At 46.1% G+C, this 18,738-nt stretch overlaps 1 protein-coding gene across 2 annotated transcripts in view; it reads left to right on the forward strand.

Annotated features, from left to right (window-relative positions):
- The window catches only part of Sec31b (SEC31 homolog B, COPII coat complex component), a 34,140-nt gene that overhangs the window by 11,816 nt on the left and 3,586 nt on the right, over nucleotides 1-18,738 (forward strand). The window contains exons 4-20 of one of the 2 annotated variants that reach the window (XM_041661975.1): nucleotides 3,432-3,627; nucleotides 3,810-3,905; nucleotides 5,372-5,515; nucleotides 5,867-6,009; nucleotides 6,862-6,961; nucleotides 7,067-7,228; nucleotides 7,743-7,877; nucleotides 10,728-10,958; nucleotides 12,894-12,968; nucleotides 13,205-13,306; nucleotides 13,572-13,671; nucleotides 14,194-14,372; nucleotides 14,589-14,715; nucleotides 15,280-15,425; nucleotides 16,085-16,258; nucleotides 16,670-16,831; nucleotides 17,990-18,164. In XM_041661975.1, coding sequence (XP_041517909.1) covers nucleotides 3,432-3,627; nucleotides 3,810-3,905; nucleotides 5,372-5,515; nucleotides 5,867-6,009; nucleotides 6,862-6,961; nucleotides 7,067-7,228; nucleotides 7,743-7,877; nucleotides 10,728-10,958; nucleotides 12,894-12,968; nucleotides 13,205-13,306; nucleotides 13,572-13,671; nucleotides 14,194-14,372; nucleotides 14,589-14,715; nucleotides 15,280-15,425; nucleotides 16,085-16,258; nucleotides 16,670-16,831; nucleotides 17,990-18,164 — 2,447 coding nt within the window. The remainder of the gene's footprint in view (nucleotides 1-3,431; nucleotides 3,628-3,809; nucleotides 3,906-5,371; nucleotides 5,516-5,866; nucleotides 6,010-6,861; nucleotides 6,962-7,066; nucleotides 7,229-7,742; nucleotides 7,878-10,727; nucleotides 10,959-12,893; nucleotides 12,969-13,204; nucleotides 13,307-13,571; nucleotides 13,672-14,193; nucleotides 14,373-14,588; nucleotides 14,716-15,279; nucleotides 15,426-16,084; nucleotides 16,259-16,669; nucleotides 16,832-17,989; nucleotides 18,165-18,738) is intronic. The other variant, XM_041661976.1, reaches the window with a different exon arrangement.

An 18,738-nucleotide genomic window follows, 5' to 3' on the forward strand; every position in this document is an offset into this window, starting at 1 on the left:
TTCTGGTGGCCTGTCTCTTCTCCGGACTCTCGGTTTCCAGGCCTTTTGTAGGAATAGTGAACCGCATATTCTTTAGATATAGCTCATCATTATCCCAGAAACACCTTTATCAGAGAATTCCACATATTCTCATATGATAGTCTGTTTCCCTGTACAAACTTGTCTTCTATTTTCATTTCAAAACTTAATTTCAAAATTCTATCATTTTTACTTTTAACTGCATTTCCTTTTTTAAAAAGATTTATTTTTAGTTGCACATCTGTGCTTATGTGTGAGTGTGTACATGTGAGTGCTTGGTGGGGCCTCAAATGGCCAGAGGTGTAGGATCCCCTGGTCCGATTTTGGAGTTACAGGCAGCTTTGAGCCACCTTACTTGGGTGCTTGGATCTGAACTTGGATCTAAACTTGGATCCTTTGCAAGAGCAGTAAGTGCTCTTAACCACTAAGCCATCTCTCCAGCCTTTAGTTTTCTTTTCTTTTCTTTTTTTTTTTTTTTTTTTTTTTTTTTTTTTTTTTTTTTTTTTTTTTTTGAGACAGGATTTCACTGTGTAGCTGTCCTGGAACTCATTCTGTAAACCAGGCTGGCCTTGAACTCACAGATATCCACTTGTCTCTGCCTCCTGGGTGTTGGGACCAAACGTAAATGCCACCACAGCCCAGCTATCTTCTAAAAATTCCAAATTTACAGGAAAATTATGGAAGTTATAACGAACAATCCATAACTTTGACTTAAATATATTAGCTGTTAACATTTTATCATATGTGCTCCCTGTTTCCCTGTGCCCCATGATTGTCTAATTCCCTGTCCACTTAGAGACTAGTGACAGTCCTCCAGGCCATGTGTAACAGTCTCCTTGTGTGATTAGCTGACCATGCGTCCTCATTCTCCCAGCTGCTCTCAGCACAGCCTCTCCAGGAGCTAGTTTCACCTCACTAACAAGGTAGCGAACAACAGCAGTATATTTGCGGTCTGCAGAAAGAACTACTTGGTCATAGTCTGTGTTCTGCCTCTCTCAAGTCATTCCCCTCTTTCCTGCCATACGGTGATTTCTTCCCGAGGTTCAGGTCCTTTGACTCTTATCCACCTTCTCATCTCTGGTTCCTGTGTGACTTGTGTCTGCCCACCCTGATGTTTACCCGTAGAGTCCCAGTTCCTGGATGACATGATGCCCTCTGAGTCCATATGAGCTCATTCTTCTGCCCCATGAAGATTGGTGTCACTTTAGAAACTGCTCGCTGTCTGGTGGCAGCTGCAGAGCCATTGAAGTGTGTCATCTTCCTGTTCCTCAGATGTGGGCCCAGCCCGGACCAGTGCTCAGCTTCATGCTCTTGCCAAGCTGGCTCTGCTCAAAGGCCTGGCAAAGAGTGTTCTTGCTCTGTCAGTTCCATCGCACTTAGGAATCTTGTGACATTTGATGTGGAATCTTCTCTTGTGGCTTAGCCACAGTGAAAGTGAGAGACAGACAACCCCCCGCAGACACACACACTCAGGCCTTCTGATTTTCAAGTGTTTCCCTGTGGGGCTTTGTATAAGACCCAAACTTTTTGTAGGAGACCCAGGGTTTGACTTTTTCTTTTATGCAAAATTCCGGCACTAGTTTTTTTTGTTTTTGTTTTTATTTTATAAGCATCCTAAGAAAGCCAGAAAAATGTTTCCTACTTGGGGTATTTAGTATTTGTACCTCTGTGTCTCAAAGCTGGCCCATTGTAATTACATGCTCATTCCAGTGGGCCAGCCATAAGGGAAAGACAGGGTGATGGGGGGCCCTAGGGTTTTCTCATTCCCAGATGCGGCAACAGTTGTTCCAGGGAGCCTGGTTCTAGTTCATACAGAGTGGGCTCTGGGGTGAGATGGGCTGGACACTAAACCTTGCCTCACTTAGCTTCATGAAGATGAGCTGATGTACAGCTCTGCATACGGAAGCTTATAACTTCTCCAAGCTTCCTTTCCTTAACTTGAAATTGGATATAATAGAACCTCCTCATAGAACTGCTTGTAACATGAACAATGAAAACCCAGAGACAGATATTGGGGTTCAAGCTGAAGATCAGAAAAGCAAAGCAGCCAGCCACTAGCTCTTACCTCTACCTTAAACCAAAATGGTGATATTGCCTCCACGATCCTCAGAATGAGTCTGAACTGAGACCTCCTCCCGTTTTATATTCCTCTGTAGTGCTGGGATTAAAGGCGACCAGCACCTGGTCTCTGCGGCTAACTAGTGTGGCTGCTGGGATTAAAGGTGTTTGCCTTCCCTGCCTGATCTGTAAGTCTGACCAATGTGGCTGTTTTACTCTCTGATCTTCAGGCAAGCTTTATTATTAAAATACAAATGAAATATCATTACACCTGCTAAACATTAAATTAGTGAACACTTGTAAAACATTTAAAAGACTACCTGTTACATGACAAGTAGTCAGTAACTGAGGCTGACTTTTTCTTTCTTTCTTTCTTTTTTTTTTTTTTTGATTTTTCGAGACAGGGTTTCTCTGTGTAGCTTTGGAACCTGTCCTGGAACTTTCTCTGTAAAGGCTGGCTTCAAACTCAGAGAGATCTGCCTGCCTCTGCCTCCTGAATGCTGGGATTAAAGGTGTGCACCATCACTGCCCAGCTTGACTTTTTTTTTTTTTTGAGACAGGGTTTCTTTCAAGCAGTCCAGGCTGGCCTTGAACTTGCTTATATAGATGAGGATAGTTTTGAATTTCTGATCCTCCTGCCTCTAACTCCCAAATGCTGGGATCACAGGCAGGAGACACCATGCCTGGTCAGGTTGTATTGTTTTACTGTTTGAGCTGTGAGGACCAAGTGATGTACTCTATATGAAGTAGTTATCATGGTGTTTATGTAGTTCCTGTGACCTTAAAAACAAGCTGGGCATGGTGGCACATGCCTATAATCCCAGCACTCGAGAGACAGGCAGATCTAGAGAGCAAGTTCCAGAACAGCCAGGGATACACAGAAAAACCAAAACCATAACAAACAAACACATAAATAAATAAAACAAAAAGCAAATGCCCAGCATGATGACATACACCTTTAATCTTAGCACTCAGGAGACAGAGGAAGGTGGATACTCTATTTTTTTGAGACTAGACTGATCTGAAGAGCAAGTTCTAGGACAGCTAGGGCTACACAGAGAAAACCAGTCTCAGAAAAACAAAACCAACCAAACCAACAACACAAAACCAAAATAAACAAAATACTCCCATATTACCCAAGCAGTGGCTTTCTGGATTCTAGTTTAACATAGACAAAATATTTTTTTCTAAAGAAAGGGCAAGTCCGGGCAGAGGAAACTTCCCTTCTGGGTTTGGAGAATAAGGAAAACAAACAGATACAGGCTTGGGCTGGGGAAGCCTACAGGATAGTAGATACAGGCAAAGATGTCTGTCCTCTGCATACTGTCATGTAACTAAATTATTTTCCTTTGTAGGTTTCACAAGTTAATCTGGGGAAGCTTTGGCCATGGGCTTCAGGAAAGTGCTGGGGTTATTGCTGGTGGTGGAGACAATGGCTTGCTTACTCTGTACAGTGTGACCCACATCCTTTCTTCAGGACAGGAGCCCTTGATTGCCCAGAGACAGAAACACACAGGGGCCGTCAGGGCCCTGGACTTCAATCCTTTCCAGGTACTGTGTTCTAGTTGATCTGGTCAAGGCACGGTGTGGCTTGTCTAAATGGACGCATTCTCTTCTGGCATCCAAGCTGGAGCTATGGGGGAGGCTGTGTTCCCCAAATGTGGTCTCCTCCTTCTCTTTCTGAGACGGGAGGGGAGTCTTTAGAAATATCTTTTATATTTATCCTTATGCAGGGCAATCTCCTGGCTTCAGGAGCCAGTGATTCCGAAATCTTCATTTGGGATTTGAACAACTTGAGTGTTCCAATGACCCCTGGATCCAAGTCACAGGTGAGGAGGCTCCCACCAGCCTTGGGCTGTGGATGGCTTTGTGTGTGCAGCTGGTTTTCTCAGGTAAAATTTTGAATTCTGGAGCCTGCGGCATACCAGTGATTTCAGGCTTTACCACTGGAGGGCAATAAAACTCCACAGATAGACACAGACACTCTGCTAGCCACCGAAGAGTCAGGAGAGAGGGTATGCCTAGAAGTTGGTCCATGGTGGTGTTTAGAGAATTCCTGGAAGAGAATGAAGGACAGGTGTGCCTCTGGGCAGGCCTCTCCGTCAGCCCAGAGCTGGCTTGTCTTCTTGCATTTCTCTGCCTTTGCTTTATTGTGAAGTGATGTCAGTTGGCTATCCCGTGGTGGCCTAAGAGATTCGCATATTTTTCTCTGCTTCACTTTTTCTGGGGCTCTTCATGTTTGTTTTTCTCCTCCTCTCCTCTGTCCTAGAGAGGGGGTTATTTTTCACTCTTGACGCTATACTTTTAAGAGAACTCATGGAGTAGAGATAAACCCAGGTGTGCTAGCTGGGCCCTCCCACTTCCATAGCATTATCTTTATTAAAAATAATTTTTTATTTTACATCCCAGTCACAGTTCCTGTCCCTTCTCATCTCTCAGTCTCTCCCTCTCGCCCCTCTCCTTGTTCCCACACCCTCAATCCACTCCTCCTCAATTTCTGTTTAGAAAAGAGCAAGTCCCCCAGGAGTATCAACACAACATGGCATAGCAAGTTGTAGTAAGACTTGTATTAAGATTGTACTAAGGTGGAGCATGTATTAAGGTTGAGCAAGGTGATCCAGCATGTAGAAGAATTCAAATAGTCCAAATCTATCACCCTGCACAAAGCTCAAGTCCAAGTGGATCAAAGACCTCAACATAAATCCAGATACACTGAACCTGATAGAAGAGAAAGTGGGAAATAATCTTGAACACATTAGCACAGGAGACAACTTCCTGAACAGACCACCAATAGCACAGGCACTAAGGTCGAAAATTAATAAATGGGACCTCAGGGCTGGAGAGATGGCTCAGTGGTTAAGAGCACTGACTGCTCTTCCAGAGTTCTTGAGTTCAATTCCCAGCAACCACTTGGTGGCTCATGGTCATCTATAATGAGGTCTGGTGCTCCCTGCTGGTTCACAGGCATACATGGAAGGAATGTTGTATACATAATAAAAAATAAATAAATCTTTAAAAAAAAGGGCCAAGTATAAATGGGACCTCATAAAATTGAAAAGTTTCTGTAAAGCAAAGGATGCTATCAATAGAACAAAATGGCACCCTACAGAATGGAAAAAGAGTACTGTACCAATATCTTAAAGCATCTTTCTGGGAAAATGTACCCTCAGCTCCTGAGGCTGTCTTAGTGGGAGGAACCTCTTGTCTCCCTTGGGCTTTGTGTTGAGAGGAACAGAACAGTAGTTGTCACTTAATCGGGTTATGACAGGTTGTCATCTTCACTATCTTGTCTCAGAGCCCCCCAGAAGACATCAAAGCACTGTCATGGAACCGCCAAGTCCAGCACATTTTGTCTTCTGCTCACCCCAGTGGCAAGGCAGTTGTGTGGGATCTCAGGAAGAATGAGCCCATCATCAAAGTCAGTGACCACAGCATCAGGGTGAGCAGTGGTCAGAACACAGGCCTGGACCCTGGCTCCTCTCTGTGCCAGACAGTTGGAGCTGCTCTTGCCCAGGCCAGGGATCCATTTTCAAGTGTTGGGAGTGTGGATTCAGCCCCAAAGCAGAGTTTCTATTAGAGTGACTGCTTGGGAAGCTAACAAGATGACCTGGAGTCTCATAGCATGCCTTACTTGATCATGTTGTTACTTATACTCTGATGGCTTGGTTGTTTCCAGCCAGATAGAAGAGACCAAGGTACCCTTGGAGTAGTCTCATTGCTACTGGGCAGAACGGGTTCATAGTCTGAGAGGTTAGGTTATATCAGACATCAAGGTCTACTTTGTCCACAGATGAACTGCTCAGGCCTGGCTTGGCACCCAGACATAGCCACCCAGTTAGTGCTGTGTTCAGAAGATGACCGGCTTCCAGTGATCCAGCTGTGGGACCTGCGCTTTGCTTCCTCACCCCTGACGGTGCTGGAAAGCCACAGCAGGTAGACGTAGGAGGAGGCCACTTGTTTGTCCTGGCCACCCAGAACCAAAATAACCACACAGAAACTATATTATTTAAAACACTGTTTGGCCCGATAGCTCTAACTTCTTTTTGGCTAACTCTTACATCTTAATTTAACCCATTTCTAGTAATCTGTGAATCACCACATGGCTGTGGCTTACCAGCTAAAGTTCTGTCTGGCTCCAGCAGAGGCTACATGGCTTCTCTCTCACTCGGCCCTCCTTTCTCCCAGCATTCAGTTTAGTTTTCCCCACCTAGCTCTATTCCCTGTGTAGGCCCATGACAATTTCTTTATTATCCAATGGTCTTCACAGCATGCAGAGGGGAATCCCATATCAAGTACATCTCCAACCCATGCACACAGTTGGGCCTCATCTTAGTTATTAATGTCTTCCATGTCTTCAAAGCCTTTTTGCAGAGAGCACAGCCAATACTAGCTTTCTCTCTAAGAGGAGTTCCTTTGCAGCTTGCGTTCATACATGCTTGCATGAGGTCAACCTCAGTTGTTCCTTAGTAGATGTCTACTTGTTTTTTTGAGACGGGGTCTCTCACTGAGTCTAGGCTCTCCAACTGGGAAATGTCAGATGGTCAGTGAACCCCAGGGATCCTTGTGATTCTGCCTGCCCAGTGCTGGGATTATATATATTACCTTGTCAAGCTTGGTTACATGGGTGCTAGGGATTAATCTCAAGTCCTCATGCCTACATCTGGCAGATACTCACTTTTCACAGTTCTGTTTTCATCTTTTAAAAATTAATAGTTCATCTGTTTTGGAGATCTGAGCATTATCTACGGTGTATAAGGAACCTACTGAGCTGGTTTTCATTTTTAGGGGGATCTTGTCGATGTCATGGAGCCAGGCTGATGCTGAACTGCTGCTTAGCAGTGCCAAAGACAACCAGATCTTTTGTTGGAACCTGGCAAGCAGTGAGGTAGGCTGGTCCTTCTATGGACACGCTGTGATGGAGATGTGGCAGTAGAGGGACCCCAGCTATGCGTTTCCTGGACTTCTGCTAATGGCTGTGCTCTCACGGCAGGTGGTGTACAAGCTACCCACACAGAACAGCTGGTGCTTTGATGTTCAGTGGTGCCCTCAGAACCCTCCTGTGTTCTCTGCTGTCTCCTTCGATGGCTGGATCAGTTTGTACTCTGTGATGGGTAGGAGCTGGGAGGTCCAGCAAATGAGGCAGGCCGACAAGGTTTGAAGGGCTTTGTAGAGAGTGCTGGAGGGAGGCACTGTCTGTGTTTTAGGGATAAGAGGACACATAGCTTGGGAAGAAATGGGAGCTATTGAAGAGAGGGAGACCAGGCTGTGGGTTTTAGAGGGCTATAGCTTGCATTAATATTCGACTTCTTGGGAGGAAGTCAGTTTTTGCTACAATATAAAGAAAGTCATTGGCTTAACGCTTGTTATTCATTCTGAACCGCTATTTTGGATCTCTTATCTCATAGTATGGGCTGGTATAACTCCTTCTATGCTGTACACCTGCTTTATGTCACAGTCCAGTGCTGACTTTAAATATAGCTTTCCAAGAGGCTCACACATCTGAGTCCCCCATTGGCTTCCACTCTAATCCCCGTCTCCTAGACTATAGCAGTCTTCATTTCCTGAGCAAACTGGCACCACAGGGGTTCATCCCAAACTGAGGTTGGAGGTAGAGTCCCTCCTTGAGAAACTCTTAGGTTGGTGACACAAGTGTTCTTTCCCTCTAGATTTCCTCCTCTTTTAGCAAAGGCCAGCCTCTCCCAGTGCTGCAGGTGCCTGAGCCAGTGGCCCAAGCCTCGTTAATGCCTCCCTTGAAGAAGCCTCCCAAGTGGATGAGGAGGCCAGCCGGCGTTTCATTTGCTGTAAGTGTTGCTCATGTGTGTTGTGTGTGTGCAGTACCTCTCCGGTGCTCATCAAGGAGCTAACTTCAGGAGATTTGTTCTCGGTGTCTGTCTCACTCCACCTCTCAAGCAGAGGGTTAATCTAGCTTCTCCTTTGAATGTCATCATTCTGCAACCTGATTGACCTGCCAATCCTATCTTTTTTGAGGCCAGCCTGGTCTACAAGAGCTAGTTCCAGGACAGGAACCAAAAGCTACGGAGAAACCCTGTCTCGAAAAATCAAAAAAAAAAAAAATCTGCTGCTTTAGACACTCTGCTTATTTCAGCCCGAGATTCTACCTGAGATTTCCATAACTCTTAAATATCTGGACTTGTGGCAAGGGATGCAAGGAAGGAAAGAAAAAAAAAAAGGTAGATTTTATCCTGTCATTCCTGTACTTAAAAGTTTTGAGCCCCCCCCCCCGCCTTATAGGCTTAAGGCTATGCAACCATGGGGCTCCATTGACCTTCCCAGTTTCTTTTCCTCTCTCATTCCCATGAGTTCCTTGTGTTTCAGTTACATATGACTCATTTCTGCCCTATGAACAACTCCTCATCTCTCGTGTGTCTGATCCTTCACCTTCTCTCCTGTGCCCACTGAATGCCATAGTGGACTTTGAGGACCTCCTACTTAAATACCACATCCTCCATGATACTTGTTCTTAGTTAACAGCCTCCATTCTATAGAGATTCATATTCCTGTAATTCTATATTCTGTATAATATAATATAAAACATATGGAGACCCTGCTAAGTAATAGATTCTGCAAGGCTAGGAAGTGCCTTGTTGATTTTCTTATCCCCAGAGGAGAGCCCTCTAGTGTGAATAAAGGTCACTTGAGGATCTTACTAAAACTCAAGTTCTGGTTCAGTGGATCTGATATAGGGCTCAAGATTTCCAGTTTTCCAGAAAGTTCCCAGATGGTATGTTTGTTTATAGTTTGAGGACTAGCAGTTTGAGTAGCAAGGAGGCCCTGAAGCACCCAACACACTACTTTAGATAGTAGGTTTGATTTGAAAAAAGATGTATAGGAGGAGACGTTCATGTTTAGAGTCAGCAGTTTTAATATAAAGGTGTGACTTAGGAATGTCTTTATAAAAGAAGAGTAGGCATGGGGATCTACTCATTGGGAGAGTGCTTGCTTAGCATGCCCATGGCCCTGGGTTTAAATGCCTCCCACCACCACCACTAACAGAAAGGGCAGGGACAGTGAGGTGAAGAGCTCTTGTCATAGCTCTAAGGCCAATTAGTTAGACGACTCTGAAGAAGTCATTTAATCCCTCAGGACTTCAGGATTTTATTTGTAAGACAGAAGTAGTGGTGCCTGCCCAGCATGCTGTAACACTGTCAAATACTGTGCCAAGTATAATCATTTAAATGGCTTTGTTGAGCACTAAGTTGTGCTCTAAAGTTTGTTCTGTAAGTGATATAATTATAACTATAAAAGTCACTAAGCGAGTGGGTGTAGGAAGGGAAATAATGGCGTCATTGTCTGGGATGTGGCCTGGTGACTAGAGAACTTTCCAGAAGCTGTACTGTGTGGCCAAGATTGAGAATGGTTGGAGAAAGTATTGCTAAACCTTTGATTTTGTGCCATCTGCTTAATAAAAAGTGTCAGGTTTGACTGACTGGATACCTCAAGTGGAGTGGTGGTGTAAGGTAAAGGCACAGAAGCGGGGATGAACCAGTCATTTCGGGAATGTGGAGCAGTCACATAAATGATCAAGAAGAAAGATGCTGGGATAGACATGTTTGTTCCTAACTTTTTGGGTTTTTTTTGTGCATGCCAGAGGAGTGCAAGTGTTCCCCAAACAGACAGCCTAGGGGTAGCAACAGGGTTGTGTGAGCAATAGGACAGGCTCTAAGCTTTGGATTGGAAGAGTGGGAAAAGACAAAGGCTGGCAAGCACTTCTGGTAATGTAGATGTGCTAACAAAGGGTGTGGGAAAGAGAGTGTCTGCATCGGAGATACTGAACAATAAGCTTGGTGGTGGTGGTATATAAAGGTATATATAGCCTGTGATGGTACCGCCTTGTTTGTGCTAGGTGCCTGAGAAATGGTCGTGGGAAGTGGGAGAGAGTACCATGTGGTGACATTTTAAGCTTGTGATAGTAAGATTGCTATTATAATAATTGTGATTATAATGAGGACCCATTTGGCACTCAATTCCTGGTCCTGTTCCATCCTAGCAATTTTCTGTTAGTTTTCCATCTGTCTTGGTCGCTGTTTTGTTATTGTGAACAAACCTATGATCAAGCCAACTCTTATTTTTTTTTAAAAAAAAGCATTTTAATTGAAGTTTGCTTACAGTTTCAGAGGGTTAGTCCATTATTATCAAGGTGGAGGAGCACGGCAGGTTGAGGAGCATGGCAGGATGCAGGCAGACATAGTATCTGAGAGATCTACACCTGGATCTGTAGGCAGCAGGAAGAGAGAAAGCTACTGGGCCTGGCTTAGGCCCTTGAAACCTCAAAACCCACCCTCAGTGACACACTTCCTCCAACAAGGTCACACCTACTCCAACAAGGCCATCCCTTCCAATCCTTCCCACTCCTTGATGTACAAGCATTCAAATATCTGAGCTAATGGGGGCTATTCTCATTCAAACCACTACACTATCCAAGGCTTGCCCAACAGCTAGCCTTCTCTCTCTGAATCCAAGGCTTGCCCAACAGCTAGCCTTCTCTCTCTGAATCCAAGGCTTGCCCAGCAGCTAGCTTTCCTCTCTGAATCCAAGGCTTGCCCAACAGCTGGCCTTCTCTGAAATCTTAAGTGGGTGTTAGCTATTGGCTTGAAATTGTAACCTTTTCCTTTTTTACATTTCCTCACCAGTTTGGGGGAAAGCTGATTACCTTTGGCCTTCCCAACAACCCTGTCCAGCAGATGCCACAGCCTTGTCCCCGCCCTGTCTACATCAGTCAAGTCATCACAGAATCAGAATTCCTGACTCGGTCAGCTGTGCTGCAGGAGGCCTTGGGATCCGGGAATCTCCTTAGTTATTGTCAGAGCAAGATCCAGCAAGCTTCCCCGCCCTGTGAGAAGATGCTCTGGCAGTTCCTGAAGGTGAGAGGCTGAAGGCTGCCTGCTCTCCCTAAAGTCCCAGAACTCTAGCCTTGTCACTCCAGGAGATGTAGCCAGCATCCCATTCAAGACTGACACGTTCAAGAAGCCCGTCCCCTGACTTGATTTTTTTTATGTTTTCTGGACACAGGGTCTTTATCCTTTACCTTTATTTTTTTCTGGAGACTCAAAGGCCACTTGAAAAGATGGCAGAGGGCAGGGGTTACTGCTATTGTTGGTGTCCTGGATATTTTACCACCCAAGGCAAATGCTTTCATAGTATCATCATGCCAAAGGGAAGATTCACTGGAGGGATACATGGACATAAGGAGTTTGGGGTTTGTTTGATGTAACCCAGGGCAGGTCCCTATTGGTCCACTCTACTTTAGCCCCAGGGATGTAGTTCTAGTCTTTGCTCTGTCAAGTTATAACATGGAGGAGTTTGTGCTTGCCAGCAGATGCGAGAACTAGCTGTGGCAGAGTGCTGGTCTCGTGCGTGAGGCTTGGTACTACAACCCTCTCTCCTCTCTCTCTCTCTCACACACACACATACACCTGAACACATACAAAAGCACATGTGCATACACTCAGACACACATGCCTATACACACACCCACACAAAATAAGTGAATAAATGTAAACTAAGATATCCAAACTGTCCATCGTGATGGTTTCTGAAGTTGGGTGTGGAGGGCCATTTCCAAAGAAAAGCATGGTGTAGCGAGAATAAATAAAACCCAGAGACAGATATCAATGTGAAGATCAAAAAAGCAAAGCAACCAAGCCAGTAGAGAGCTCTTACCTCTAAGTGATCCTCAGATGAGCGTTCCTGTCTCATCCTGGTTTATATTCCTCTCTAATGCTGGGATTAAAGGTGTGAGCCACCACCACCTGGATCTGTTTCTGCATTGATCTTGTATAGCCCAGGGTGGCCTTGAACTCACAGAGATCCATCTGCCTGGGTCTCTCAAATCCTAGGATTAAAGGTATATGACACCACTGCCTGGCCTCTAGTGGCTTAGTTTTACCTTCTGGTCTTCAGGCAAGCTTTATTTATAAAACATAAATAAAATATCACTATAGCATGGAAGGAGGGGAAGTCAAGAGATTGTCAGATTATATTCAGAATCTATTATTCTTTGTGGAAGATACCAAGAATGGAGGTCAGCTCACCCAGCTTCTTGGCCCTTGGTGTCTGGGATTCTGAGTGGGATGCTGACTTTATGCATTGTACCTATGTGTGCATCTGCCAGTGTCTTCTCAACTCTGTGTTTAGATTCCCAAGACCACTGTAGTTACACGTGGTATCTATCAGTCTCCTCGGAGGGTTTGGAGACCAGAGCGTAGCTTATCCCAGGGCAGTGCCAGTGGCACCCTCCACAGTCTTTTCAGTAGTTCATGCAGCAATTCAAAGTTGCCTGTCGCTCCCCACACAGACCAGCTGCAAGATGACCCAGCTGGACATAAGCAGATGTCTAAGGTGCCCTCACTTAGAAATGCTCAGGCAGGAAGGCCAAAGGTCAGTTTCAGAGTCCGCAGAGGGATATGTCCAGTAACCAGAGTCTGTGAAGGCAAAAATCCTGATATGGTGTCCATGTCAGTTGTTTATGGGTTGCATAGTTCCAGGCCAGATGCAATAACCAATCAATCACAAGCAGTAGTTCCTCCAGACAGCCTCCATCAGATTACCAGGGTAATTGGGTTAGAGAGTCAACTGAAGGCACAATTCTCATGTAGACGTGGCAAAGTGTTGTGATAATTCTGTTCACAACCCAGCAACCAGATGTGAGGAAGAATGGTAAGGGGACATCACTGTTGTGAGGGTACGTTTGGTGGCACGTATTTGAGGGTACACTCGTATAGCTGTCCATTGTGGCATAGGGAGAGGGTCATCCACACTCATTTAAAGAAAGTGTTTCTGTATTTTTCGGTCCTTAGGTGACCTCAGAGCATGACTCTAGGCTGCAGTTCCTCAGGCTATTAGGGTTCAGCAAAGATGAGCTTCAGAAGAAGGTAAGCCTTTCACGTCTGAAGCACGGCATAGAGAGCAGATAACCCCGCTGGCGGGCTGTCCCAGTCACCTGGCCACAATTCACCACAGATGTGTATTTTACTTCCTTGAAATAGCCTTTTCTCCAGAAAAGTTGGCGAAGAATCTTGGAGAGTGTAGTGGGTGTGGTTGGGTGAGGGGCAGAGACCTGTGGGAGCCTACCCAGAAAGGGTTGGCATTCAACAGGCTCTCCTCGCAGGTGGACGCGTGCTTGAATAGAGACTTGAAGTCGGAGGGAAGCCCTTCTCAGCTTGAGGCAGTTGACCTCAAAAGTGACGGACCCCACACCTTTTGTCACAAGGTACGGTAGGAGGCCAGGCCGCCTGACTTGAGGTGGCAGAGCAGACGTGTTCCTTGCTGGCCTTTCACTTGTTCTTGGTAAGCTTCTGGAGAAGTCTTTGCTCTCTTGGAGTCAGACGAGCACACAGAGTCACAGGGTACTTCCCAAACCTCCTTGTCTGTTCTTTAGTTTTATCCGCTAGGGCTCAGATAGTAGAGCTTTGGTGAGAGCCTGTGCTGTTTTCTGGTTTCGGTTCCTACAGTCACATCTGTCCTCCTGTGTGCAGGCCTCCAAACACACCACTGAGGAAGCCTCTGCATCCTCAGCCTTCTTTGATGAGCTGGTTCCTCAGAACATGACTCCATGGGAGATCCCCACAACAGAAGGTACCCTGGTCTGGGAAGCAGGTGGGCCCAGAGTTTTTGGTTTTAGGAGTCCCTTATTGTCTCCTGCCTCCCACCTAAAACCTCAACTACAGGTAGCTCTTTTACCAACTAGAACATTCTCTAGTCAGAGTCTAGATGGGAGCTGCCTATGAATGACCTTCTGCTGTGGTCTTTTTCCAGCCCCTAGTTTTCTTGTTAAAATGACTGCAGCCTTCCCCATGCTAAGCGAGCACACATCGTGCCTGGGATCCTGCACACGAGGCCCTCTCTGTTCTGACCCTATTTTAGAAAGTTCCAGTTGGACTAGCACACCCTGGGACACTGTTTTGTTGCCAGAAATGAAACGTGTGAGTTTTGTGGAGCCAGGCAGACTGAACTAGAGATAGAGTTTGCAGACAGGCCTCCAAACACATCCTCAGCCTTCTTTGAAAAGTTGGAACCGAAGGGGGAGGTAATGCGGGCTGGGGGACAAGACGTGAGGGTGTGAGGGCCGGCTAATGGGGGTGGGGGTTCTGTGTGCAGACTCTGATGGACTCCTGAGCCAGGCCCTGCTGCTCGGGGAGCTTCGGCCTGCGGTAGAGCTGTGTATGAAGGAAGAACACTTTGCTGATGCCATCATCCTGGCTCAGGCTGGGGGTGCAGAGCTGCTGAAGTGGACACAAGAACAGTACTTGGCCCAGAGGAGAACCAAAATCTCTCCGGTACTGCCGATCACGCAGTAGAGGAAGGGATGGAATTGCTTGGGCCTGGACAAGTGGAGGCCCATGCCTGGGCCTGGTGTTTGGAGTCTTCCTCCCTGCGCTAACAGCCCTGCCGAGGGCTCTGACATGAGTGGCTTTCTTAGAACATCCCTGCGTGTGACAGCTACTGACTGTGCTGGATGGAAGGCTGAGGGTCTCTCTCTCTGCCCAGTACAGCTTCTGGCCTGTGTTATAAAGAAGAACTGGAGAGACCTGGTATGTGCCTGCAGCCTGAAGAACTGGAAAGAAGCACTGGCCTTCCTACTGACATACTCAGGACCAGAGAAATTCCCTGAGCTCTGTGGTATGTGTGATTCCCACACATGGCAACAGACTTATGGAAGGAGGAGGCAAGGGTCCATCAGCCTGGACCCTGGAGGCAGGGCTCAGTCAGGAGACAGGGATGGTAGCCTCTCATTTCCTGGAGTGTTGTGGTGTTCTCTATTCCGCTATCACATCTGTGGCAAGTCCTTTGCCATTCTCTGTAGAGCAAGGTTAATCTGAGTTAGCTTTTCTTTAAAATATTTCATTTTTATTTTTATTTATGTGTATGAATATTTTGCTTACATGTATATAAGTGAATGTGTACGTCTGGTCTCCATGGAGGATGGAAGTAAACAGATCCCCTGGAACTGGAGTTGTAGGGAGTTGTGAGCTGCTGTGTGGGCTCTGGGAATTGAAGCCTCACCCTGTAGAAGAGCAATGTGTTCTCCTCACCACGGAGCCATCTCTCTGTCCCCCTGAGTCATCTGGAAGCCATTCTAGACTCTCGCATCACAGCTCACAGAAGCACACTTGTTTCCAGTCAAGAGAAGAAAGAATAGCACAGGGAAGCCGTGCTGTTAACTGAGTCTGCATCTCTCCACAGACTTGCTGGGAGCTCGAATGGAGCAGGAGGGAAGCAGGACACTCACCTCTGAAGCCAGACTCTGCTACGTGTGCTCAGGAAGTGTGGAGCGTCTGGTAGAGAGCTGGGCAAAAGTCCAGCAGGCCTCCTGCCCCCTGGCTCTGCAGGTACCTCTTCTCTGCAGGGCTCTGATCACTCCAGGCTCTTCGGGGAGATATATCCCTAGTGGTAGGGATGTGCAGATAAGAGAAGAGAGCCATCTGGAGCCGAGTGTTAGGAAGACAGAGCCCTCCGTGGCAGATGCCTTCTCCAAGGATGGACTCACCGCCTTATTCCCCCAGGATGCTGAGCTTGGGCGTGAGCCTTCGTAAGCCTTTCCCATCCAAGGGTTCGTCATACAAGACAATTGAATATTTGATTAATACTTTCTGTGAGACATCCTATAGATCTGAACGGTATCAGGTGCTCTGTGGGCAAGCAGAGAAGGTGAAATCATAGCCGTGTGTGGAGACCAGAGACTCACAGGAAACAATTAGTTAATCAGAGTCTGGTTGATGACACACTAGCAAAAAGGGACCAAAAGTGGCAAGAAGAGATAGAGGGGCATAAGAATCCAAGACCTGGATGCAGCCCATCAATCCCAGTCTTAACAGGCTAGGAAGTGAGGCCTTCCTATCATGTCGCTTACACGTGATCGTCTGCTGCCTACACCATGGTGTGTCCAGGTGCTCTACTTTCCATGGTATGATCTTCCTGGGTGAGCCACCTGGACAGAGCAAGATGTACTTGGAAGATGTTTTAATAACCTTCATCCTTGTCCCTGTAGGACCTGATGGAGAAGGTGATGGTCCTTATCAGGAGCTTGGAGCTACTGCAGGGTTCTGACAAAGTGAGCCCAGGTCCTGCCACAACCTACAGGCTCACCCAGTATGCCAATCTCCTGGCAGCCCAGGGTAGCCTGGCCATTGCCATGAGCTTCCTACCCAGTGACTGCACCCAGGTGAGAGTGGCCATGATAAAGGCCACATCTTATTATTCCTTCATTGAACACTGAGCACATCCATGCTTTAGGCACTGTGCTAACACCGCAGCTCCTGGAGAAATAAGGTTCCTTAGGCAGCTCGCAGTCTGGTGGGAGAGATCAGGTCAGTGACTTAAAGAGTTATAACAAAAGATTACACTAAGCTCTGTGGCACCTCAGGGAAGAGGCAATTTCTCTGGGGAAGTGAAAGAAGGTGTTCTGTGGTTAAACAGTTGAGCTGGACCAGAGAATAGCCAGGAGGGAGGCATGCGAGTGTGAGGCAGGGACTGAGGAATAGAGAGAGTAATCCAAAGCTTGTTGGCTGAGGCCAGGCTTGTGAGATTGTGCTTGTTTTAGTTTCCTAACTGCGCTTCCTTATCACAACTTTAGCCCGCAGTTCAGCAGCTGAGGGACCGGCTTTTTCATGCCCAAGGTTCTGCTGTCCTGGGCCAACAGGCTCCAACTTTCCCTTTTCCCCGGGTTGCTGTAGGAACTACCCTCCATCCAAAAGAGACGTTATCATCCAGAATGGGATCCCAGCCTCGTCACCAGGTAAGAACTTATTTGTTAATTCATTTATTCATCCGTTCAGAAGTGTTTATGTACCAGGCATGGTTATAGACACTTGGAATATTTTAGTGAACAAAACCAGCTGAAAATTCCTAGATTTCAATTACTTTTCTAGTAACTGTTTATTGAACAAATACTAGGTTCTTAGAACATGAGACACAAACTGTAATCTTTGCCCTCAAGTAGTTCATCTAGTGGAAAGATAGAGGTTGTCTTAGTTAGGGTTTCTATAGCTGTGAAGAAACACCATGACCAAAGAAACTCTTATAAAGGAAAACATTTAATTAAAGTGGCTTACAGTTTCAGAGGTTTAGTCCATTATCATCATGTTGGGACATGGAAGCATGCAGGCAGACAATGATACTGGAGAAGGAGCTTAGAGTTCTATATCTGAATCCACAGGCAACAGGAAGTAAACTGTGTACTGCTCTGAGAGTAGCTTGAACAAAAGAGACCTCAAAGAGCACCCCCACAGTGACACACTTCCTCCAACAAGGCCACCTTACTCCAACAAAGCCGCACCTCCTAATAACGCCATTCCCTTTGGGGACCATTTTCTTTCAAACCACCACAGATGTATTAAAAATGCAGTAAGATTCAAAATAGTCATGATTCAGTATGGCAGAGTGTTATGGGACTATATAGAAGAAAAAGAAATTTCCTCTGTGTATATGTGTGTGTGTGCACACACACGTACGCGTGTGGGGATGCATATATGTCATATGCATGTGTAGGAGTCAGAGGACAAACTGGGAACCAGTTCTCTCCTTCCCTGCCATGTATATCAAGCTATTTACCAGCCCTTGATTAGATACTAAAGATTAATTTGTTTAGACAAGGGAGTGGGCACATTAAGTCTGTTTCAGGCACAGGGGACAGATGTGCAAACATACCAAAAAAAAAAAAGAGAGAGAGAGAGAGAGAGGAAACAACAGCTTTTTTGAGGAACTGCTAAAACTTCAATGGGTTGTAGTCTTGGGATGGAGTTGAATAGAGGAATAACAGGTGGGAAGTAGAGGACTGAGAATCTGGCATTTTGTCCGGAAGAACTTAGGCTTGACCCTGGTGTTGCTCCAGAGAGGGCGCCTGGAAGTAACGGCCATACCGCACCAGCTCCATGGCCCTTTCTTCTCTTCACAGGTCCCAGCCCCATCTGGAGGGCCCAGGGCCACAGCTCAGCCATCACTGGTGATGCCCTTCACATCCTCCCATCCCAGCCCTTCTCAGGGTTCACAGTCACCATCTACAGGTGACTACAGGGTACCTGAGCCCCAGGCAACCGTTCCTCTGCATTTTGGCCCTGGAATAAGGCCCTGTGAGTAAGCGAAGCTCTCTTCTGGCAGACTAAGGAGGTTTCCGGAAAGACAGACAGACTGCCTCCTTAGTCCATGCTCACAGTGCCTAGAGAGAACATTGTTTTGTTTGGGAACAGGATCTTATGTAGCCCAGGCTAGCTTCAAAATTGCTGTGTAGCTAAGGATGACCTCAAACTGATCCTTCTGCTTCTCCCAAGTGCTGGAATTACAGGAGTATACCCAGCTTGTTTTGTCTTTTTAATAACTTTTTACAATTCTCATTTGAGGAAATTGCTTTGAGATTGAACTCTGAATTCCTAGTAGTGTCTTTTACTGAATCCCTTTCATATTGTCTCTCTCCGTGTGTGTGTGTCTCTGTTGTTGTGTCTGTTTTTCTCTCTGGTCAATATATCAAAGTAGTTACATCAGTCATCTCAAATCACTAATATTATTTTGAGGGTCGAATAAGGACTACAGTTAAAAGCACTTTGAGAACTGTAGATTTCTCTCTGCATGTGCTAGCAGTTCCTTGTTACTGTCAGTTGTGGGTTTACAACATATTTTGGGATGGATTCTTCCTTGGTTTCAAACTGG

The sequence above is a fragment of the Microtus oregoni genome, unplaced genomic scaffold (assembly GCF_018167655.1).
Source record: "Microtus oregoni isolate MIOR12 unplaced genomic scaffold, Mior012 000012F_ref0000307, whole genome shotgun sequence".
NCBI lineage: Eukaryota > Metazoa > Chordata > Mammalia > Rodentia > Cricetidae > Microtus > Microtus oregoni.